Source organism: Canis lupus, chromosome 12 (assembly GCF_048164855.1).
Source record: "Canis lupus baileyi chromosome 12, mCanLup2.hap1, whole genome shotgun sequence".
Lineage (NCBI taxonomy): Eukaryota > Metazoa > Chordata > Mammalia > Carnivora > Canidae > Canis > Canis lupus.
This window is the reverse complement of record NC_132849.1, coordinates 26,030,933-26,055,923: the sequence shown is the minus strand read 5'-3', so window position 1 is coordinate 26,055,923 and position 24,991 is coordinate 26,030,933. Positions and strand designations below refer to the sequence as shown.

Genomic DNA, 24,991 nt, shown 5'->3' with positions numbered 1-24,991 from the left:
AATCTTCAGAGTCAGTAATCACATTCCTCTGACTTCTGCTTCCATTGTCACATGTCCTTTTCTGACTCTGCCTCTCCTGTCCTCATCTTCTACTCAAATGGACCCTTGTCATTACATTGGCCCTATGCAGATAATCCAGGATCATCTCCTCGTTGCAAGAGTCTTAATCACATCTGCAAGGTTCTTTTGTCATGTAAGGTAACATTTATAGGTTACAGGGATTAGGAAAATATGCTATGTTCAGGAATAATTATTCTGCCTACCATACTTAGTAAAAAACTATGATTTTCATAACAAAAATACACTCATGAAAAGTAACTCTCCCCCCCCCAAAAAAATACTGAGAACAGTATCATTTCCTAACTTTTTCTGCAAATCTCTTTATTTTTTTTTTAAAGATTTTATTTATTTATTTATGAGAATGCACAGAGAGGAGAGAGAGGCAGAGACGCAGGCAGAGGGAGAAGCAGACTCCATGCACCAGGAGCCCGACGTGGGATTTGATCCCGGGTCTCCAGGATCGCGCCCTGGGCCAAAGGCAGGCGCCAAACCGCTGTGCCACCCAGGGATCCCGGCAAATCTCTTTAAAGTATGGTTTAATAGCTGGATTCTGAAATTTGCTTATGCATTGTCTGTTGTTAATTTCACTTGTCACCTAGCTTCTGGAAAAATTCTACTGTAAAATTATGAGAAATGAGTGAAAACAGCTAATAATATCTTAATATTATGAAGGTAGTTTTGATTTTTATGGATCTTCTGAAAAGGTCTCAGACTCCCCAGTGGTCCCCGTTCACATTCTGAGAACCAACTGAGGAGAGTCATATCCTTTAATTCTTCTGGGTTTTAGGGTATGTAAGTGGGTGATGAGCTTTGACTACTATCATTGCTTTCTTAATCTCCCACCTAAGATGGCTAAATTGAGCCTTAAACATATTCTCATGTATTGAAAAAGTACTGAGACATTTCACAAATACTCTTTGAATTGATAATGGAAGTCCTTGCACATTTTTGAACAGAGGAATGATTTAAATTTGTATGTTACTTTGGGGGAGTCCACTTCAAAGCAAAAAAAAAAATCCATAAATTGCACGTGGAGGATGAAGATTAAGGATTTGGTTAAATGGGAGATGAGGAAACAACAAAAATTAATTTTGGAGCTTGAGATTTGGAAGCTGAAGTTGGTAACGATGTTCAGGCCCAGGATGTGGCTGGGCCACACACGGTTAGAGTAGATTTTTTTTTTTTTTTAATTTATGATAGTCACAGAGAGAGAGGCAGAGACACAGGCAGAGGGAGAAGCAGGCTCCATGCACCGGGAGCCCGACGTGGGATTCGATCCCGGGTCTCCAGGATCGCGCCCTGGGCCAAAGGCAGGCGCTAAACCGCTGCGCCACCCAGGGATCCCGGTTAGGGTAGATTTAAATTGCTTATTTGATATTGAGAGGTTTATGGCCAAGATATTAGAAAACTCATTACACTGGCATCACCCCGTATAACAGAACAGCAGTGGGCAGGGACGGGGGGTGGGTGGGAGGGGTTGGGGAGACTGCAATTTAATGCTAAAACTACTTTTAAAAACGGGAGACTGCTTTGGGGGCTGTTAGGTGATGGGGATATGAAATTAGAGAGCGTAACGTAATTTTTAAAGCACCCTGAAAAGCAATGAATATATACGGACATAAGTATTTGATTTTAGGTAATTTTCAAATTCCTTTCTCCATTTTACAAGTGGGATTAGTATCATACTGTGATACCACCATATTGTAAAACACCGTAACTCTAGGAACACCATGCTGTGATAAATAGCCTAGTTAAGACCTAAAAGCACTTAGCAAATGCAACGGATATACACGTTATTCAGTTTCTTTTGATATTGTGATGGTACGATCATTATTAGTAATAACAGTATTGAATACTGTGTTCAATATTTAACATACTAAATCTTGGTTACAGACTCCGTGGAATACTCTGAAGAGTTTTTCTACACTGATCTCCTTAACTTCCGACGCATTCCATCAAAATTATCTTTGTAAAAGGAAAACGTAGTGGGAAAATAAGTGTGGCTTAAATCTAGGAGTAGAAGCGGTGGAACCCGAAGGATGTGGGTTTCTATCCCTGCTCTGCCATTTATTAGATGCGCGAACAACGCGTTCCGCACAAAGGTCTCTCCAGTGTTCGTCCTCCCAATCTCCCATAATCAGGATGACTCCCTGAAGAAAGGCTGTCAAAGCAAACAAACACGCAAACCAAAACACCATTGTTTACGTAACTTTCGCCAAACCGTCTGCTTTCTACGAAATACCCAGCTGACAAATGCGGCCGGGATGTTTTTTTCCTTGAATTCTTCGACGAATAACATCTTCTATCCGCACTGATCAAAGCCCGAGTTTCGCGCTTCCTCTCACCCTCCGGGTTCACCTACTAACCCCTTCTGGCGGATACAGACCAGAACTCCGAAGGCGACCCGGAAGGAGAAATAGCCTTTTCCGCCCGGGGTCGGTGCGGGGGGGGGCGCCTCTCCGGGCGGCCTGGGCGGGGTCGAGAAAGGGGGCTGCGCGTGCGCAGCGGCGTTTGTTGCCCTTCCGGTACGACCGGCGCGGAGAGGCGGCACGGACGCAGGGACGCACTCACGCACGCTCTCCCTTACTAACGCCTCCGCGGCAGCTCCCTCGTACACCAGCCGTGCCCAAGCCCGGCCGAAATGCTGCGGGCCTGTCAGTTATCGGGTGTGACCGCCGCCGCCCAGGTGAGCGCGGGGGCGCTGGGAGAGCGCGTGGTGAGGCGGACTCCGGCCAACCAACGGAAAATGGGAGAGGCTTTCGCTCTGACTAGGCCCCGGGAGAGAGGCGTGTTTCGCGGCCGCCCTCATCGCGGGAGTCCTGGGCCGACCCGTGAAGCAGTTGATTAGGGGGTTCGCCCGACTGGGATGATTTGAGGGTTATTGCTGTAAGCGGGATGGGGTGTGGAGAGAAGGTGGTGGGGAGGCGGGCGCAGGACCGTCAGCGCGGCTTCGGGGACGCGTCGTCCAATCAGCGGCGCGCTGCCCCAGGCAGGGACCAATAGTGGCTCTGGCGCTCGGGTTGCCGGTTGGGCTCGTGATAGGTTTCGCGCAGCCAGTGGTTGAAGGTCGCGGGGAGAACTACAGTTCCCAGCAGGAAACGCCTATAGCCTTGGCTTGTTGCATCTTTAATAAGGAGGTGTTGGGACTGTTAGAGTCCACATTTTAGGGGTCAAGGTTGTAATTACTCGGGAAGGACCTTCTTTTTTGCAGCTTAGAGAGCCTCTGAGGTATTCTTACTCTAGACAAAAAATGAGAGATTGTAGTTTATGAAGTAAAAACTCTGGGTACTGAGGAAGAACAGGAGTCATGACCTTGTGCTCATTTCTGAGGTTAGCTTGGGGATGTATTTCTCCAGGTGCTGGGACAACTTTGGCAGACATCCAGGAAGCCTAGACACCCAGTGACTTACATCTGCACGCTTGTCAAAGTACTTTTCTAAAGTTGGAAATAAACTTCTATTTCTATTGTTCACAGTTTTCAGAATTATTGATATGTTGGAAGATGTATTGCACACCAAGCAGCAATTGAACAAAATCTCTAGTCAGAGTGAGTGAGAAATCATGTCAGGCTTTTTTTTTTTTTCCTTCAAGTTTGCTTGTCTCCCTACTTGTTGCCAGGATAGAAGCAGCTTTTGTAGGCAAGTAGGGTCTGTATTAGTTCTTTTTTGATGCATAACAGGTGTCACACACTTAGCAGCTTAAAACCGCACCCATTTATTCTTAGACTTTCTGGTTATGAATGGTCTGGATTCTTTGTTCGGTGCCGCACAAGGTTGCAGTTGAGGCATTGACTGCTGTGGTGCTCATCTGGACCTCAGAGTCCTCTTCCAAGTTCATTTTGGCAGAATTCAGTCCCTTGCACCTGAGGAACCGAAGTCCCTGTTTTCTTTCCTGCTGTCACCTAACTCTCTTAGAGTTTGCTCCAAGTGTGTTGCTCAGTGACATGGATGTTTGCTTTCTTGTAGGCTACCAGGAGCTTATCTCTTTGACTTCAGAAGTCTCTCTTAACTTTCCTGTTTTTGATCTCTAGATCAGCATGTAAAAGGCTTTAAGATTAGCCTGGCCCACCTGGAAAACCTCCCTTTTGATTAACTCAGAGTCACCTGATGAGTTACACACCTGCAAAATCCCTTTTGTCTTGCAACCCTAATCATGGGCTTAACAGGGTGGAAATTGTGTGGGCCATCTTAGAATCCCTCCTAATGTAGTACCCAAGTGGGACTAGAACTCTTTGAGTGCAGAACTCTTGGTTTGTCTTCAGAGCTCTCCTTTCATGGAACACTCTTGTTCTGCCCTCAGATTATGTCATGGCTGTCACCAATCTCCTTGTCTGCCATAAAATCTAAAATTTTTCTACTTTTTCCTTCCTTGTCTTGATGAAAACGCTTTCTACTTATTGGGATTCCAATTAGGAAGTTAGAAGAAAACATTAAAGCTTCACACTAAAATATGAACCCTTTTCTAGCTTGCATCCGCATTTTCTTAGGGTCTCGAAATTGCGATCTTGTAAAAATTCATTGGTTTCTTCTCATTTTGTAGCATTTGATATTGTTGCTTTGTGAAGCTGTTTTTGCTTTCTGGCTTTTCTTATGTAGTATCTAGGGGCTCTTTATCTTTCTCCTTTTTCCTTTATTGAATCTGCTACTTGTACCTCGAAATATATCCCCAAGGTCTGACCTCTCTTCCCATCTCTCTCTTTTTAATTAAGACTTTTTATTTTTTATATTTTGAAGATTTTATTTATTTATTCATGAGAGACAGAGAGAGAGAGAGGGGCAGAGACCTAGGCAGAGGGAGAAGCAGGCTCCATGCAGGGAGCCCAATGTGGGACTCGGTTCCGGGACTCCAGGATCAGGCCCTGGGCTGAGGGCAGGCGCTAAACCGCTGAGCCACCCAGGGATCCCCTAACTAAGACTTTTTAAAGAGCAGTTTTAGCTTTGCAGCAAAATTGAGGGGAAGGTAGAGATGTTCTGCCCCCACACATGCTTGCTTACCTTCCACCATTATCAACATCCCCCACCAGAGTGGTGCATTTATTACAGTTGATTAACTTACATGGGCATATCATAATCACCCAAAGCCCATAGTTTACATTGGGGCTCACTTTTGGTGTTGTACATTGTCTGGGTTTGGACAAATGTATGATGACATATGTCAGTCGTTACTGGTATCTTACAGAGTATTTTCACTGCCTTAAAAATCCTCTATTCTCCACTTACTCATCACTTTCTTTCCTCTCCTCGCAACCACTGATCTTTTTATTAACTCTTTAGTTTTGCCTTTCCAAAACGTCATATAGATGGAATCATACAGCGTGTAGCCTTCTCACATTGGCTTCAGTCGCTTCATAATGTGCATTTAACTTTCTTCCATGTCTCTTCATGGCTTGACAGCCTTCTTTTTTTTCTTTTCTTTAAGCATTGACTAATATTCCATTGTCTGGATGTACCACAATTTACCCATTCACCTACTGAAGGATGTCTTTGTTGCTTCCAAGTTTTAGCAGTTGTGAGTGAAGCTGGTCTAAATATTTCATGTGTAGGGTTTTGTGTGAACATGTTTTCAGCTCTTGGGTAAATACTGAGGTGCATGATTGCTGTATTATATGTTTAGTTTTTGTAAAAAAAAGTGTCAAACTGTCTTTCAGAGTGGCTGTACCTTTTGCATTGCTAGCAGTGATGAATGGGAGTTCTTGTTGTCCTACATCCTCATCAGCGTTTGGTGTTGTCAGTCTTAGGGACTTTGGCCATTCTGATGTATGTGATAATCTCATTGTTGCCCCATCTCTTTATATACTGTTACTTGGGATTATATCAATTCTCAGAACTTTCATCCCCAGCAGATGGTTCTTTAGATTCTTTTGAGCTTTCTAGTCAAATTTTCTTTTCCTTGTTTGATTTTGTCAACTTTATCCAGAATATTCTACTTGTCAAAATCTTTTCCATTCTGTCAAGCTTCATCTTCTTTGATGTTTTCCTGCTTTACTATTGCCCTTTTAGAGTCTTCTGGAATTTTTTTTTTCATTAGGATTGTAAAAACTGTTACTCATTACTCAGCAGTAATGTCTGCCAAGTATACATGGTAGAAAGTACTTTAATATATCATTGCTCTTTGCTTTTATTGGTGTTAGATCATTTTTTATTATTCCTTATTTTCATCTTTTTAGGCCAGTGGCTTTCAAGCCATTTTGGAATATTTACATCGTAACTTAAGACATGCAAGTGGGAATATATGAGTAATATATATTCATACATGTATGGAGGGAAAACTAAAGTATTAAGTTCCTTCTTTTGCCATATTTAATACTTGCCATTTGCTTGTTGTAACTGAAGGGTACGTTTTCTAAGATAGAGATCTGTGTCTTTCTTTCTTTTTTTTTTTTTTTTTTTAAGATCTGTGTCTTTCTTGAGAGATAATACTGCTTCAATGCCAAACTTCCTGGATTTTTTTTTTTTTTGTGTGTGTGTATATATAAACATATATATGTATATATATTCTTTTTTAAAGATTTATTTATTCATGAGAGACAGAGAGAGAGAGAGAGAGAGAGAGAGAGAGGCAGAGACACAGGCAGAGGGAGAAGCAGGCTCCATGCAGGGAGCCCGATGTGGGACTCGATCCTGGGTCTCTAGGATCACGCCCTGGGTCAAAGGCGGCGCTAAACCACTGAGCCACCCGGGCTGCCCTGTGTGATACATTTTTAACCTTAATTCATAATTCTTTTATTTTCTTTTATTTTTTAAAGAAGATTTTATTTATTTGAGAGAGAGCGTGTACTTGCACACATAAGTGGTGGGGAGGTGCAGACTCCCCACTGAGCAGGGGGCCTGACTCCCGTCTTCATCCCAGGACTCTTAGCCAAAGGCAGACGCTTAACTGACTGAGCCACCCAAGTGTCCTTTAATTCATGATTCTTATATTTTAAACTAGCCTTTGAAAAAGTTGTCACATGCTAATGTGCGTTTCAAATGTAGAAGTAGGTGTTAACTTCTAGGTGTCTTTTGTTTGTGTGTGGGGAGTCCTTGTGACAAAACCCACCAAAACATGGTCAGTTATAGCCATTGGCAAAGTCTATAGGGGAAACCTGGAACCTCCAGAATGGGGTTCATGTGAGGAGATATTTATTATAGTCTCTTGTTTCCAGGTTGTAATGCTAGAGTTTGCTTGCTTGCTTGCTTCCTGAAGATTTTATTTATTTATTTGACGAGAGAGAGAGAGAGAGAGAGAGAGAGAGAGAGAGAACTGGGGGAGTGGCAGGCAGAGGGAAAGAGAGAAGCAGCCCCCCCGGGAACTTGATATGGGGCTCAGTCTCAGGACCCTGGGATCATGGTCTGAGCCAAAGGCAGACACTTAACCATCTTAGCCACCCAGGCACCCCTAGAATTTGGTTTCTTTTTGTATGTTTACCTTAGTTTGGAGCTAAGGAATAGATGGTTTGTGCAAGAACATAACATGGGTGTTGTATTTTTATATTTTTTGTTTTTATTTTTATTTAAAAAATATTTGATAGAGAAAGCACAAGTGAGGGAAGGGACAGAGGTATAGAGAGAGGGATAAGCTGACTCCTTGCCCAGTAGGTAGCCCGACATGGGGCTCTATCCCAGGACCATGACGTGAGCCGAAGGTAGACCCTTCACCAACTGAGCCACCCAGGCACCCTCTTTTTTGTTTTCAAAAATCATGTTTCTATAGGTTAGAAGCAGTAATCCTAACCTTGCAACATTGATTATAAAATTATGTCAAGGCAAATTGCTTTGAAACAGTATAGTTCTTTCTACATGATAGGTTATTATTAATTAAAAGCTATTCCAGAATGAAGAAGTGTGTTAAAGTAGGGTGTTTAGTTTATATAAACAAAGAGATTAGCTTGGTGCATAAGAAAGAGAGCTCTAGGGGACGACTTAGATTTGGCAATGGTTTCTTAGATATGACTCCAAAAGAAGTAAAAGATAAATTGGATTTCATCAAAATTAAAATTTTTTGTTCTATCAAAGGACACTGAAGTGAGTGAAAAGAATGGGAGAAAATATTTTCAAATCATATATCTGATAAGGATCTAGAGTCAGAATATGTAAAGAACTATAGCTTAACAATAAAAAGACAACCTTAATAAGCCATGGGCAAAGAACTTGAATAGACGTTTATCCAAAGAAGATGTAAAAGTGGTCAGAAAGCACATGAAAGCATAATAAACATCCACTGGCATTAGGGAAATGCAAATCAGAACCACAATAAAATAGCTACTTCATACTAAGATGCCTATAATGAAAACATAAAATTATAGGTAATAGGATGTGGAGAAAATGGAACCCTCATTCATTACTGGTGGGAATGTAAAATAATGCAAAGTTAAACATAGAATTACCATGTGACCCTGCAATTCCACCCCCAAAAATTGAAAATAGGTGTTTAAACAAAGTTTCCCGAGGGATATAGCACTATTTACAATAGCCAAACGATGGAGACATCCCAAATGTCCATCAACTAATGCTTGGATAAACAAAATATAGTATATCCATAGATTAAATATTCTGGTCAGCCCCCAAAAGAAACCACATAATACGTACATGATACATGCTACAACATGGATGAACTTTGAAAACATCATACCAAGTGAAAGAAGCTGGGCTCAAAAGACCACATATTGTAGAATTTCATTTGTATCAGATATCCAGAATAGACAAGTCTGTAGAGCCAGAAAGTAGATAGTGTTTGCAGGGACTGGGGGGAGGGGAGAACGGAGAGACTGCTTAGTTGGTACAGGGATCTCCTTTTGGAGTTATGAAAATGTTCTAGAACTAAATAGTGGTGAGGGTTGTTGTACAGCACTGAAGATGTACTAATGTCACTGAATTGTACACTTTAAGATGGTTGAATTTTATAACTGAATTTTATTACAGACAGGAAAAAAAAATTTGAAAACTTGACACCAGGTATTTGAGATGGCCTGAAGTATAGAGACAGATTTTATATACACACAGACACATAGACACACAAACAATGTAACAAAATGATATGCTATAAATTTGAAGTCAGGTCCATTGGCCAAATATTAGAGAAAAAAAACTATAGATTAAAAGAGACTTAGAAGATATCCTCTTTTTTTTTTTTTATTAAATAAAACTGCACTATGGTGTCTAGGGACTCATACTTGGGTGATAAAACCATAAAAACCCATAAATTTCTGACTTTTAAAATTACTTAGGATATTACGTGCTATGTAGAATATGAGAGCAGGCTAATGAATGGGATACTTAAATTTTTAAAAATCAAGAGCCACTTGTTCAGATAAAAACCCTATAAATTTGAGTCATGCTACAATCCTTATTTCTACTTTTTTCTCATACAGAAGTAGGAAACTTTACTGCTATCAATTTTTCGCCATGATCCCCCCTCTCCCCACATTTTATTCTCTCTTAAATTAGGGTCTGTCTTTTTTTTTTTTTTTTTTTTTTTTAAGATTTCATTTATTTGAGAGACAGTGAAAGCGAGCATGAGAGGGGTGGCAGAAGGGCAGAGGGAGAAGGAAAAGCAGACTCCTCCCCACTGATCAGGGAGCCTGAGGTGGGGCTTGATCCCAGGACCCTGAGATCTTGATCTTGACCTGAGCCAAAAGCAGATGCTTAACTGACTGAGCCACCCAGGTACCCCCAGAGTGCATCTTATAATTAATGGTATGTTGTTTAATTGAAAGGATTTTGATAACTCAGCTTTCAAAAAAAAATAGCCAAAAAATTGTGAAAAATAATAGTTCTCGGAGAGGACAAGTCTTACCAGATTAAAAGCTATTTCTAAGATGCGGTAGTTAAAACACTGCAGTATTAGTATAGATCATTGGAACAAAGTAGGAAATCTAAATGCATCGAGGCATTTGATGTATTTTAAAGGTAGCATTTCAAGTCACTAGAAAAAATTGTTAAGTCTGTGATTTAGGGACAACTGAGTAGATATTTGGAAAAAAATAAAGTTGGATCTGTACCTCAGACTAATTTCAAAGAATTATACGTAAAAGGAAGAAAACTATGATAGTAGAAGACACGTGGAGGAATTACTTTATAACCTGATGGTGACTTTCTAAGAATATGAGAAAACCCAGGCTCCATAAAATATTGACAGTTTGGACTACAAAAAAAAGGTAATTCCATCATATATATTTCTGTTGAGGGAGGATAGAGGGTCAAGATAAAGTATAAGGTGGAAAAAGATACAGGATCAAAAATAAATATTGATGTGAAATGAGGCATTCATTCTAGTGGTTTTTTTTTAAGTTTTTTTTTTTTTAAGATTTTATTTATTTATTCATGAGAGACACAGAGAGAGAGAGAGGCAGAGAAGCAGGCTCCATGCAAGGAGCCCGATGTGGGACTCGATCCTGGATCTCCAGGATCACACCCCAGGCTGCAGGCGGCGCTAAACCGCTGGGCCACCGGGGCTGCCCCATTCTAGTGTTAATTTGGTTTTGTACTCCCCAGATTTCAGATTTTCACTATTATGTTTGCTGCTTGATGTTCCAGTTAGCTAATTATCCACTGTGACCAGTGTCTTAATTTTTGACCTGAATACTTCTTTGTATCTATGAAAGTATAGAATCTTAAATACAACTTTAATGGTTTCCTAATATTTCTTTTGACATAGACGTAGATGTGGTTTTTTTAAAAATGTCATATAACCCACTTTACAGGACAATAGGAAAACATGTTTTTCTGTTAAAAGCAGTTGAACGATATTGAGAATTCTACACATTAGATAATAATTGAAATGCTTTTAAAATACCAACTATAACTTCTTTACATGTTGTAAAACATCTAGCTTGTTGTATTATGTTTTTTTTTCCTAAATGTATTAAGACATTAATGCTTACTTTTAGGCTTAGAGCATAAATTGCAGCTGTAATTGTGGAGTTATTTTATATGGCATTTAATCATGTGATCGAGTTTTTTTGAACTTAGGATATTTCTAAAAGGAAATTTGTGTTTTTCTGATATTTGAATGCAGTTTCATCATGGAACCCAGAGAATTCATTTTTTCCCCCTTGACTTGTTACAGTTTGATTTTCTGCTTGATGTAAGGAAAGATGATATTGATGCAATAAATTTGAAATTACAGATTGATTGCTATGAATAACTAAATTTATCAAAACCTTCCCCAAAAGTATTTTGATAAGTGTTCATTTGTTTTATTTAAGATATCCACATATTGTTAAGAAACATTTGCTTTACTCTGATTAAAACAAATTTCAGAGGTTGGCCTCATCATTTGCTTTTGAATAAAGATAGGTTACGTGGAGATAAGTATTTACTTAAGCATTTATAATATTAAAATTTTCTTTTTAAAATTTTTGACTTTCAGTTTAAGGCAAACCAAGATGAACTTTCAGATTTAAAAGACTGCCTCTAGGAAATGACCAGTCCCATAGTTATCTTACAGATGGGAAATTTGGTTTCCTACATAAATTAAGCTAAGATTGGATCTCTCCCTAGTAGATTCATATACATCCTACAATGCAGTGTTTTCTGTGGGTGATTTTTCAGATGTCTGAATTAATCTTACTAAGTAAAAGTAGATATTTTATGCTATTTTATTTTTTCTTGCCAATTAAAAAAAGCATATGGCAAATTCCAGTCATATCCAAGAAATAATGTACATAACACTTAAGAGTGCTCATTGATCATAATCTGATAATAATTTTTTTAATCTTAAAGATAATCTTATATGAGTCTTAGGTTACTGGAAGCATCACTGTTATAAAGGGTTTATAAGAGTTTTATGGTAAATTCATTTCTGAAAGTAAAATAATTTTTTGTTTAACAAAGACATTTGTAATAAAAATATTAATCTGAGTTACCACCCTAAAAGCTTTCCAGATTCCTTCTGCATTGACTGTGACATTTTCTTCTTCCTCTCTAGAGTTGTCTCTGTGGGAAGTTTGTCCTCCGTCCAATACGACCATGCCGTAGATACTCTACTTCAGGCAGTTCTAGGTATGTGATACGTCTCCCTGTAAACAGGCTTAAAAGCCTGTTAAAACTGTGTGTTAAACAGTTAAACTTTTCCATGAATATGGGAATAGCTGCTTAAAATATTTTTTGTTAAGGGATACAAATATTGGAGCTTTGCTGTAATATTTGACACATTATTTATTTATAGGTGAAAATTTGTTATGTCTCTTTGGTTCTTCTGTAGTTGGATGGCATCCAAGTAGATAGCCTCCCTCCCTCATGTGCTGTCTTCCATTCTGTAGCAAATAGATTTATATCCAGAATTTAGCAGATTGTAACTTTAAAAATATTTGTTTTATTTGATATTTGTATTGTCTTTCTTCTGTAAAGGGTTTACTTTATTGTGTTTACAGAAATGTTGGGATGCCTGGGTGTCTCAGTGGTTGACTATCTGCCTTTGGCTCAGGGCATGATCCCAGAGTTCCAGGATCAGTCCCACATTGGGCTCCCTTCATGGAGCCTGCTTCTCCCTCTGCCTTTGTCTCTGCCTCTCTCTGTGTGTATCTCTCATGAATAAATAGAACCTTTAAAAAAAAAAAAAGAAAAGAAAAAGAAATGTTATATTAAGGAGAGAGGAGCTTTGAAAGTTAGTGATAATTCTTTTTTGGGTTCAAAGCAAATCTCATTATTATGAACATCTTAATTTTTTTTAACATCTTGAGTTTTAAGTGTTACAGGATAGATTACTTCATTCTTCCTATTCTAGATATTACTATACTTAAATATAGTTATCCTTAAGTAAATGTTATTTCCTATTGCAGACATGTTTTACAGCAAATCAGGAAAGGGTGATGTGCAGCTGTAGTAATAAACTTGGCTGCTGTTATCTGAATCATCAGTAGAGAGGTAGAAGTTAGAGATTTTTGAGACTTTTACATTGGTCTAAGTAAGTGTCTTTGGGAAAGCCAAGAAATATAAATGTGTTTTCCTATTTCTTTCACTTAGGTTGTCCCCTGGCAAAATTGTTGGAGCTGGCCTCTTGTTTGTTGGTGGAGGTATTGGTGGTACTATCCTGTATGCCAAATGGGATTCCCATTTCCGGGAAAGTGTAGAGAAAACCATACCTTACTCAGACAAACTCTTTGAGATGGTTCTTGGTTCCCCACCTTATTCTGTTCCATTGCCAAAGAAGCCGGTAAGAGTTTTAAACAATATTTCAGTTTATTCTCTGGAATACTTGTAAAAGCAGGTTGTTTTCATCTTGAAAATATAATTCAGTAGAACCTGCTAGAGGTGTGTTTGCTAGGTTTTTTTTTTAACATTAATCTGTAGAGTTGGATTTTTATTCCTTTGGAGTTAAGTGTTCTCATTTAGTACCCATTATATAGAAAATAATTGCATGACACACAAGAGTAGATGGAGGAGGGTGCTTGAGCAGAGGTAACCATTGCTGCCCTGTGAATGGAGGGTGGTCTGTGACAGCCTACATTGTTGGAGCTATCAAGCCATGACTTAAAACACTAAAAGCATAAACATAGAATGAATGGTCATGGCACAGAACCCAAGTGGTTATAGTTAGTGGCTCTTTTTAGACCATAAAACAAAAGTCACAGAATTTTCAGCTACTTACTGATTAGTTGACAGGAATATCTTCTGGTATTTCTGGAACTTTGTATATGTTCAGAGTTTGAAACTTCCCCTCCTCCCCTAGGTTTAAATTTTTTTTAAACATCTTAAATATTTCTTTACCCAAACAACTGCTTGAAAAAAAAATTCACAGAAGAGGTCATCAATTTTTTTTTTTTCCTGATTTGGTTGTGGGTGTTTGTACTGTAATGCTGAACAATACTGATCAGTATTTTCTTAGAAAGTGAGCGGACCTCTATTCTCTAGTATCTATCATAGCCTAGAGATAAATCTTATAACAGCGTTATTATTTGAGAAAGCAAATGTCCTCTGATAGCTTCCCCCAACCTTATCATGCTTTTTCAAAATATTCTTAGTCTTCTACATCATATATTCTTTCACATGAACTTTAAAATGTGTATGTTGGCCAAGAGAGTTTTATAGCTTCAGTAGTCAGGGAACAGAATTCTGTAGATTCATTCTAAAATCTATTTTAACCTACACGATCCAGGAGAAATAGCTGAGAGCAATTCTAGGAGAATGGAGTAAGCTGAAGAGTTGAGAATAGTGTTCTTTTCTTGCTTGACAGGACTTCAAGTGTCATTCTTCGTAGATTGTTTATCTCTCTCGATAGTCATGGCCTCTTCGCATTCCACTCTAGCAGTCTTTCTGAACATTCCCATTTGGATTACTTGGCAGGTCCATTCTGCCCTACCTCAGAAGTTACACTTTTCCTAATTTGCTTTATTTTTTATTTTTTTTTCAAAGATTTTATTTATTTCTTAGAGACACACACACACAGAGAAAGAGAGAGAGAGAGAGAGAGAGAGAGAGACAGGCAGAGGTAGAAGCAGGCTCCACGCAGGGAGCCGGACGTGGGACTTGATCCCTGTCTCCAGGATCATGCCCCGGGCCGAAGGCGGCGCTACCGCTGAGCCACCCGGGCTGCCCCCTAATTTGCTTTTTTATGTTAAAGATAGCACTATGCTGTCACACAGTTGGGTTAGAATTCTTGGATTCATCTTCATAGTTTCCTATATTTTGTTAGCTATCTTGTTTAATCTCTGATATTTATTTTTTTTCTTGGATTACAGCTGTCCTTACTCCATTTCTAACCTTTATGACTTTATCATCAAACTTAATACTTTATCACCAAACTTGACCTGTTTCTCTTCCCCGCCCAAGACTTTCCTCCCTCTCTCCACTGCTGAGATCTCCCCTCCTAACATAATCTAGTCCATGCTCATATCAGTACCAGAGAATTATCTAAAATAAGTGCTATCACATTTTCATGATATTTTTATATCACTTACCAGTAAATTTTTTACATTTCTTATCATTTGAAAGACAGGAGACCACAGAATATAAAAACTATAGAGACTTTAGAGATTGTTTCATGTTCAGTATAAGGAGAATAAAGCAAGGAGTGGTTAAAAAGTTAGCCTGGGAGCTAGCCATTTGTTCCTTTATTCTGTAGGTTATGGTTTTTGCTGGTTTTTAGGGTGACATTTAATACACATTGCAGTCTGGCTCTTATTTATCTTTCCAGCCTTATCTCTGAGTGGTCCTGCACATAAATCCTTAGCTTCATGCCAGTTAACCTTACAAAAAAATATGCCTTGTGCTTTCCATTCATTTATTCAGCAAATATCGATCAAGTGAGTATTATGTACCAGACACTGTTTCAAGGGCCTTTGTTAAAGCAGAGAGCTAAACAAAGATCACTTCTACTTGTACTTTTTTTCTCTTGGTGGTCTTGTACTCAGAGTGACCTTTTCTTTTGCCTACTAATGTTCTCTTCAAAACCTACATCCTTCACTACATATACCAAAGTATATTTTCTCATCTCTGAATTACAGTAGCAGTTAGGGTTTTAGTTTTTAATTTTCACCATTTATTCATTCTCTACTCCTGTGTGTTATTACCAACTTGTTGCTTTTAGAAACTATGCATTTTATTTTATGATAATTCCTTTGGTGCCAACATGTATATTTTCTCATCTCTGAATTACAGTAGCAGTTAGGGTTTTAGTTTTTAATTTTCACCATTTATTCATTCTCTACTCCTGTGCGTTATTACCAACTTGTTGCTTTTAGAAACTATGCATTTTATTTTATGATAATTCCTTTGGTGCCAACATGATTATTTATGCATAGGTATAAATATTAAGAGAAGATACATTTAAAATCTTTTTGATGGACATGGAGTAAGACCTACCTAAATGGAGACAAATATTATGTTCCTCAATGGGACTTAATATCATAAAAATGTCCTTTTTCTCAAATATTCATTTCTCTCAAATTTTCCCTAAACTTGTATATATTTGAGAGACATGGCATTTGTATACACACACATATACCTAATAAGAATTCTAATGGGTTTTTCTAGAGGTTGAAGAATCAGATAAGATGATTTTAAAATTCCCATGAAAGGATAAATAATGTAGCCAAGAATATTTCAAAACAGTATTGGGTTGGGGAAGGGTCAGAAGACACTTGTTTTTCCAGGTATTTGACTTTGTTATAATCCTACTTTAATAGAAAAATAAGATTTTGACACAGGATTAGAAATGAGAGAAATAGAACAACTAAGTCTGGAAATAGGTCTTATTTATACACACACAGATACACACAAGTTCATTGTGAGAATGTAAGTTGCTAGAGCCTTATGTGAAAGTAATCTATTAATGTTAAAAATACAAAACCTTCAGATGCCTGGGTGGCTCAGTAGTTGAATGCCTTTGACTCAGGTCATGATCATGGGGTCCTAGGATTGAGTCCCATGTCAGGCTCACTGCAGGGAGCCTGCTTCTTCCTCTGCCTGTGTCTCTGCCTCTGTGTGTCTCTCATGAATAAATAAAATCTTTAAAAAAAGTATGTGTGTGTGTATGTGTGTGTGTATGTATATATAAAACCTCTTAGACCCAGCACTTCTTTTGGAAACTGTCCAAACTACAGTGCTTTTCAGTTACCTGGACAAGGATTTTTTTTTTTTTTTTTTAAGATTTTATTTATTTATTCATGAGATTCAGAGAGAGAGGCAGAGGGAGAAGCAGACTCCATGCAGGGAGCCCAAGGTGGAACTCAATCCCGAGTCTCCAGGATCATGCCCTGGGCCAAAGGCGGCGCTAAACTGCTGAGCCACCCAGGCTGCCCGACAAGGATGTTTTAATAACAAAAAAGGCAGGAACCAACTTGAATGTCCAAAAAATAGAATAATTGACCAAGTTGTGGGTTTTGCAGTTACATTAAAATATTGAGGGACCCCTGAGTAGCTCAGTGGTTAAGTGTCTGCCATCAGCTCTGGGGTGGAAAGATAGATTTCAGGCTATTGGCTGTGGTTGCCTAAGAGTGCTGTAAGGGGAAAAGAGCAGTAAAAGGGGCAAAATAAAACCATTAATATGTCTTGATGTTATTTTGTTATAGTGAGTGTGTATTTTATGATTTAAATGATAAAATTTTAATAAAAAACGCATATATTTCTAATTTCTGGTAGTGACAAAGTTCAGAACCATTTCTGTTATGATTTGAGTACTCTTTTGATATATCTGAGTTTCGTTGCCAAATTCTGGCAAAATGGCATACCATACGTGGTAAATGAAAATATTTCAGTTACTCAGTAATTTTTGCCAGCAAATTTTGCCAGGCAGTCCTGTTAATGAACAGGATCTTAAACTTAAGGCATGGTAAGTGAGAAAGAGAAAAGCGGACATTGCAATTATTGTGTTTTTTAATGTCCAGTTGCATGAATCGAGAGATTAAAGAAACAAAATACTTTGAGTTTTACTCAGAGCCTCTGAAAGTTATTTGTTTCTAATTGAATGTAGAAGACAATGGAATTTGATTTAGAAAGCAGATGGAAATGGTCTTCTCAATGTTGTATACATAAAAGAAACTTTATTTTTTAAAAGATTTTATTTGAGAGAGTGAGAGAGCAGCAGAGGGAGAGAGAGAAGCAGGACCTTGGGATCATGGTCTGAGCTGAAGGCAGATGCTTATCTAATTGAACCACCCAGGTACCCCAAGAAATGGTATTTTTAAAGGGAAGGCTCTGTATTGTGTACTTTATTATTTGTCCTAAGAGTGGGCCTTGTTACTATGAAAATATGGGCCGTCATTTGGAGTGAAATTTTTCAGCTGTATTTTTCTAGAATGATGGCTTCTCTTGCCTTACTGTGGTTAATAAGATAATATTGTGTAGTGTTAACTTTATATGAAAAAAACCTGAAAGACTTGACTTTTGAAATAATACAAGTTATTGTATATTGCCTTTTTTTTTTTTTAAACAGTATTACATCTGAAATTTTACATGTCTTTTATTTCCAAGATTCAGTCTGGTCCACTAAAAATCTCTAGTGTATCAGAGGTAATGAAAGAATCTAAACAGCCTGCCTCACAACTCCAAAAACAGAAGGGAGAAGGTACTCCAGCTTCAACACCAGGTACCTATACTTAGAATCAGTTTTTTAAAAATTACTGGTAATTGAATTGTTTAAATGTATTTGTACCCAGGGTTAAGAGTGAGCCCTTACCCAATGAAGCATTCTTCTGGGGCCTAGTTCTCACCAGGGAATGAGTGTTTATACCAATCATACCTATCATTTGACATTTATTTTAGGAATTGAGTGGGATATATAATTGTACTTTATTGTGAGTAGCTGTTGAGTGAGGATAATGGCAAGAATTGTCATGCCTGCAACACTTTTTCTTTACATTTTTCCCCTCTGACTCTTAGCCTGTTTCCCCTCTTAGTGATCTAGCTGTGGTCTGGGTTTTTTGTTTTTTGTTTTTTTGTTTTTTTTTTCCCCACTTCATGGTTTGCCAGTTACTCTGTCCTAATTTACGGCACTTGTCTAACTCTAACCTGCTTAGTATTTATTTGATCTGTATTTCTCCTTAGTCACGTCTGTCCTCAATTTAACCTCTTGGCTTGCTTTCATTCAGCAAATATTCACTGATTGTCTGCTATGTGCCAAACATTCTTCTAGGTACTGGGGCTGTTGCAGTGAACAAAAGAATAAAAGCAAACACAAACTCTGCAAATATTTCTTAGTGGGATGAGGGGGACGAAGATCATATATAAATATACGTGTAAAGTGTATAGGATGTCAGAAGTGATGTGTTGGGGGGAATATTGCAATTTGAAATGGAGTAGGTAAGGAAAGCCCCACCTGGAAGATGTCATTTGAGCAAAGACTAGAAAGAGATGAGAGAGTAAGGCATATATAAAAGGCTAATGGGAGAAAAGCATCCTAAGGAAAGGATTAGTGCTAAGGCTTGGTATATTTAACTAGTAAGGAACATAGGAAACTGGAGTGGAAGAGAAGAGAGAAAATGAGGAAGCAGGAAGCCTATTGAGGCAGTCTTTGGAGGCCGTTATAAAATGTTTGCTTCATATTCTGAGTGAGATGGGAAGGTGTTTGGAGAGTTCTGAGCCTAGGGATTGATCTCTGACTTTTATTTGAGTAAAATCATTGGCTGTTGTGCAGAATAGATAAAGGGACCAAGGGCAGGGCAAGGAGAACAGTTAATAAGCTTGTGATAGTCCAGCTTTATCTTTTAAATGGGACTTTCAGTTTTTTTTTTTTTTTTTTTTTTTTTTTTTTTTAATTTTTATTTCTTTATGATAGTCACAGAGAGAGAGAGAGAGAGAGAGAGAGAGAGAGGCAGAGGGAGAAGCAGGCTCCATGCACCGGGAGCCCGACGTGGGATTCGATCCCGGGTCTCCAGGATCGCGCCCTGGGCCAAAGGCAGGCGCCAAACCGCTGCGCCACTCAGGGATCCCGGGACTTTCAGTTTTAAATTTATTTTCTCTATTACGTTGCTCTTTTTTTCCTCTTCTGTTTTACCTCTAGAATTGTTCATTTTCTTTTCCAACACTTGTTTATAAACTCTTGATTTTTTTTTTCAGCCTTTGTTTCTTCTTTTGTGTTTTAAACTCTCATACTGTTCTTGCTCACACCTCTTCTTTCATCTCTACCACTGTTCAAAGCAGTTAAAAAATATTTTTTTGGTTACTTTTTTTGTCTACCTTCTTCATGACAGACTCTGATTTCCTTTGTTGCTACTTTCCCTTGTTATGAAAGTCTTTTTTTTTTGTTACGAAAATCTTATGCCCACTTCTCATACATTAGGATTTAATACCATTTAGTACGGTTACTAGAAGCCCTGCCTGAGAATGCTGATGGTTAAAATGCAATGGGTGCTGATGAGACTCCTTTCTCTGTACATTTCCCACCATTGTCCATCTTGTGTGGGTTTATGTCTATGGGGGAGAGGGCCATCGTCTATTTGCGTGTTTGAGTAGAGGCAGTACGTGTATTTGTAAGGAGTCAGATGTGAAGTGGGTGCTAATAGTAGTAGATTCCTGTGTGCTCCTGTGTTAACCCAGGAAACTATAAATATCGTGAGTAACATATATTTGTAGGACCTACAGAGGCAGCTCGAGTTATTTCTGCAGCAGGTGATACACCATCAGTCCCAGCCCCTGCGGTTCAGCATGAGGAATCTATAAAAACTGGGCACCCTGGAATTGGTGAAGGGCAACCCAAGCCTGCAGCTTCAGGTAGTTTATTTATAATTGTAGTTTTATAAATGATTTGCTCATCAGAACTATTTAATGCCTCAGTAACCTCTAGACAGTTTTTAAGTACCCATTTATACTGGTTTTTATTTGCAGACTTGCTTAGGGAATTTTCTAAATTTCAGAGTCTGAATAAATCCCTGAAAGCACGAGGTTTAAGAGCTGATCTTTTATTCATGTTGGAATCATTGATGATGTGGTTTTAGAATCCTAATGACAAAAATGCCCTCAGTTAATAGAACTGGCAAGTACAAACAATGGTGTTTTTCTATCCCTCTGAGCTATTGAAATTTTGTGCTGAAATGTGATTTCCTCTTATTTACTTTTGCTGCAAGAGGAAGCATCCTCAACTTCTGTACGGGAGCGACCACCCGAAGAAGTTGCAGCTCGCCTTGCACAACAGGAAAAACAAGAACAAGTTAAGATTGAGTGTATGTAAACCAGACTGCTTCTTAAACAGTTCGGGTCATCTCTGTCAGTTGCTGTCTTCCAAAGCCATTGGCACGTGTTACTCATCTGTTAGTTACTTTGGTTTCTTTGGTAGCATTTCTCTATGCACCACTTTTATGTCATCATTTATATTCTTTCCATTTAATCTTCTTTTGCCTGGGTAAAAGTGTACAGTTGGAGAAAACTCCGAATGATACCTGCACTTAATCCATTTGTGTTTATTAGGGTTTGTGCTAAAGCGCCTTTGTATTCTGTGGAACAGAAATTGTTTGTATTTTGGCAACTTCCCTGAGTGTCTTTTAATTGTTTAACTCATAGATTTATTTGTGCAGGTCAAAATAGCTCCTGCTCTGTTTTATTACCAGCCTTTGTATCTAGTGGGCCCCTTAAGTGACATTGGCAGGGGATGGAATGTTCTACACATTGCTGGTTTCCAGCTAACTGAAGCATATGCCTTTTTAAGTTTCGATTTTATGTTAAACTTTTTGATAGTTTTGAAAAAGATTAGATACCTACCAATGTATTTTTCTGTCTTAAGGCAGAGGGGATGTCATTATTGTACTGTGCTGCAGTATAATGACGTCTCTGCAGGTGGGAGTATGCAGCATTTTGCTGAACTGAGAAATGTTTAAGTCTTTTTTTTTTTTTTTTAAAGATTTTATCTATTTATTCATGAGAGATACTGAGAGAGGTAGAGACATAGGCAGAGGGAGAAGCAGGCTCCTCACAGGGAGCCTGATGCAGGACTCGATCCCCAGACTGGGATCATGTCCTGAACCAAAGGCAGATGCTCAACCACTGAGCCACTCAGGTGTCCCGAAATGTTTAAGTCTTACAGCAGCTGTTTATACTTTCAGGTTTTCATTTTTGTTTTTTGTCTCTCCCCATGACTTCCTTCTGCTGTCTGTCTGTCTTGAATGATTCCTGTTTCCCTTCTAATAGCTTTGGTTCTGCCCTACTTGGGGGTTGGGGGGGGGCAGGTTTGTTAGAATTGTGTAGAGTAGAAGGAACAGAAGGAGCATAGATGCAGGGCTTTAGTTTGGCTCCTTGGATTTTGTTTTTGTTTTTGTTGCATTCTTCTGAGTTATTGACCATGGTTACAAATAATTGAGAATGTTGAGTGAAGACTTCCAAATATGTGAAATATTTCTATACTTTTTTCTCCACTACCTAATTTTTCCTGAGTTCTCTACTATATCTAATCAAGATCAATTTTTTCTTTTATTCATTTTTTTTTTTTTACTTTTCACTTTTTCCTTTTTATTATGTAGATTCTTTGAAGTAAGTTGTACATTTAAGATGGTGATGTCTGTTTCATCACGCTCCTTTTTCTGTGTGTGTGTCTAGTTCTTCTCTTTTGTTTTGGGCAAAATGAAAATTATAAGGATTCTGTCTGTCACCTCTTAGTTTTTTCCCAAGCTTTATTTTTAAAATGAGTGTGTTTGTAATTTTTATCAAGAATCAAAGCACATAAAATCAGCAAATGGAACTACATTGAACTAAAAAAGCTTCTGGTACAGCAAGAGAAACAACTAGCAAAACAAAAAGGGAACTAGTGGAATAGAGACTATTTGCAAACCATGTGTCTGAAAAGGGGTTAATGCCCAAAATATATATGGAACTCCTACAACTCAATAGCAAAAACAAAACAAAACAAAACAAAACAAAGAAGAAAGTGCGGGGGAGAGGAATCAAAGTACAGTGAATAGACCTGAAGAAGGCTTTGGGTCTGTGAGCCACGTGAAGTGGTTTACTGTTATCTGTGCTCTCATGTGCCCCTCCCTGTTAACTCATGCCTCCCTGCCTCTTTTTCTCTTTATTAAACCCCTCTCTTCATATATCCTGTGTCTTCAAGTGGACCCCAGTCTCACGTTCATGACTTAGTCTTTTGTCATCATTACCTTCTTTTATGTTTGTTGCACAAGTACCTCAGGTGGTTCATAAGTTCTGTTTATCTCTAGCTTAAGCTGCTTTTGCTTAAAAGCATCTTTTGTTTTTGTCTTACCTGCCAAATACATTTTCCCTTTTTTTAATCATCTGATATCTGATAAATTAGTCTTCTCACTGGCGCTTTTTCATTTGACCATTTTTTAAAAATATTTTATTTATTTATTCATGAGAGACAGAGAGAGAAGCAGAGACACAGGCAGAGGGAGAAGCAGGCTCCATGCAGGGAGCCTGATGTGGGACTTGATCCCGGGACTCCAGGATCATGCCCTGCGCGGAAGGCAGGTGCTAAACTGCTGAGCCACCCAGGGATTCCCTTCATTTGACCATTTTAATATTATATCTAGAATCACCCCTTACATTATTTTTTTTAATTGGATTTTTAAAAAATTTCTGAAGCAGCATATAGAAATATGATCTTAGAGGTCATAGTTTCTTGCACACTGGTATCTATCTGGCTGTTTCTGGAGTTCTTTTATGGAAAAAACACTGTCCATTCCCAAACCAGTTTTTCTTTTTTTTTTTTTTTTTAATTTTTATTTATTTATGATAGTCACACACAGAGAGAGAGAGAGAGAGGCAGAGACATAGGCAGAGGGAGAAGCAGGCTCCATGCACCGGGAGCCCGACGTGGGATTCGATCCTGGGTCTCCAAGATCATGCCCCAGGCCAAAGGCAGGTGGTAAACCGCTGCGCCACCCAGGGATCCCAGTTTTTCTTTTTTGTTGACGTGTTTCCTTATCTTTTTCTTTCTCATATCTGTTATCTACTCATATTTTGGTTATATAAGTTGCTATGAGTATCCCTTCCTGCTGAGGAGATGAAATGGGCACCTCTTTTTCCCTGTGGATCTGTAGGATCATTATTTAAATTGAAAAAGCTGGTGGTTATGTTGAATTTACAGCCTCTAATAACTATAAAGAGCTAACAGTGCTTAAACCCTTGTTCTTCTATTTGAAGTATATGCTAGCCTTCTTTAAGCATTTTTTTGTCTTAAAAAAACCCAAAACACTATTTTGAAAAAATTCAGTTATATATAAAAGTAAAAATAGTATAATGAATCCCCATAGATATGTCCACCAGATTTAATAATCTACTAGCATTTTATCATACCTTCAAATAAAACTGATTTTCTAAATCTATATTTTTTGTTCTTACATTTTTGAGGAAATTCAATGGAGGACTCAGTAGGAGAAGAAGGGAAATTTAAAGTTATGTACAATGGAAGGATTTGTTTTTTAACTCTTCTGTATGTATTTCAGCTGTAGCCAAGAGCTTAGAAGATGCTCTGAGCCAAACCGCTCACATCACTCAACAGGCCATTGTAGCTCAGAATGCTGCGGTTCAGGCTGTCAACGCACACTCCAACATCTTGAAAGCAGCCATGGACAATTCGGAGGTGAGCCAAAGAATGGGTATTGATGTAGTATTTAGGACTGATTTCTTCCTTCTAGTAGGGGCTTTCTCTCAGTAAGTGAAGACTACCTAGAGTAATTGTTTTTTTAAATAAGCAAGGCAGGAAAAATCTTTAAATGTTATTTTTAATGAGTTTTATATACAGTTTTATCTCACAACAATGATATGGTACAAGAATTAGTTCATATTTGCTTTCATATCTTAATAGTGCTTGAATATTACTTGTCATTTGCTTTTTAAAAAAAAAAAAAGAAAAAAAAAAAGATTTATTTATTCATGAGAGAGAGAGAGAGAGAGAGAGAGAGACAGGCAGAGGGAGAAGCAGGCCTGCAAGGAGCCCGATGTGGGACTCAATCCCGAATCCCAGGATCACACCCTAAGCCAAAGGCAGACGCTCAGCCACTGAGCCACTCAGGCGTCCCTTGTCATTTACTTTTTTTCACTTTAAAGTTTCCAACCATTTTTAATTAAAATTAAAAAAAATTTATTTATATTCTTTTTGCCTTTTTTTTTTTTTTTTTTTTTTATGATAGTCACACAGAGAGAGAGAGAGAGAGAGAGAGGCAGAGACACAGGCAGAGGGAGAAGCAGGCTCCATGCACCGGGAGCCCCACGTGGGATTCGATCCCAGGTCTCCAGGATCGCGCCCTGGGCCAAAGGCAGGCGCCAAACCACTGCGCCACCCAGGGATCCCTCTTTTTGCCATTTTTTAAAAATAAACTTTTTACTTTGATATACTTTAATTAATTAATTAATTTATTTTTTATTATTATTTGAGATACTTTTAGATTGATACACAGTTATAAGAAATAATACAGAGGGATGCCTGGATGGCTCAGTCGGTTAAGTATCCTACTTGATTTTGGCTCAGATCATGATCTCAGGGTCATGAGATCGAGCATTGAGCCCTGTGTCTGCTCTGAGCTGGGCATAGTGCCAGCCTGATTCTCCCTCTCCCTTTGCCCCCACCC

The 24,991-nt window shown here is 38.4% G+C and overlaps 1 protein-coding gene across 19 annotated transcripts in view; it reads left to right on the top strand.

Annotated features, from left to right (window-relative positions):
- The first annotated feature begins 2,539 nt into the window (after window positions 1-2,539).
- IMMT (inner membrane mitochondrial protein) overlaps window positions 2,540-24,991 on the top strand; it is a 37,417-nt gene continuing 14,965 nt past the window's right edge. For 3 of the 19 annotated variants that reach the window (XM_072770086.1, XM_072770085.1, XM_072770084.1), the window contains exons 1-7: window positions 2,540-2,746; window positions 11,968-12,041; window positions 13,005-13,194; window positions 17,952-18,066; window positions 20,085-20,189; window positions 20,543-20,638; window positions 23,867-24,003. In XM_072770086.1, coding sequence (XP_072626187.1) covers window positions 2,702-2,746; window positions 11,968-12,041; window positions 13,005-13,194; window positions 17,952-18,066; window positions 20,085-20,189; window positions 20,543-20,638; window positions 23,867-24,003 — 762 coding nt within the window. In that variant the 5' untranslated portion in view covers window positions 2,540-2,701. Of the gene's footprint in view, window positions 2,747-11,967; window positions 12,042-13,004; window positions 13,195-17,951; window positions 18,067-20,051; window positions 20,190-20,542; window positions 20,639-23,866; window positions 24,004-24,991 lie in introns of those variants that run through there. The other 16 variants (XM_072770083.1, XM_072770082.1, XM_072770081.1 and 13 more) reach the window with 9 other exon arrangements.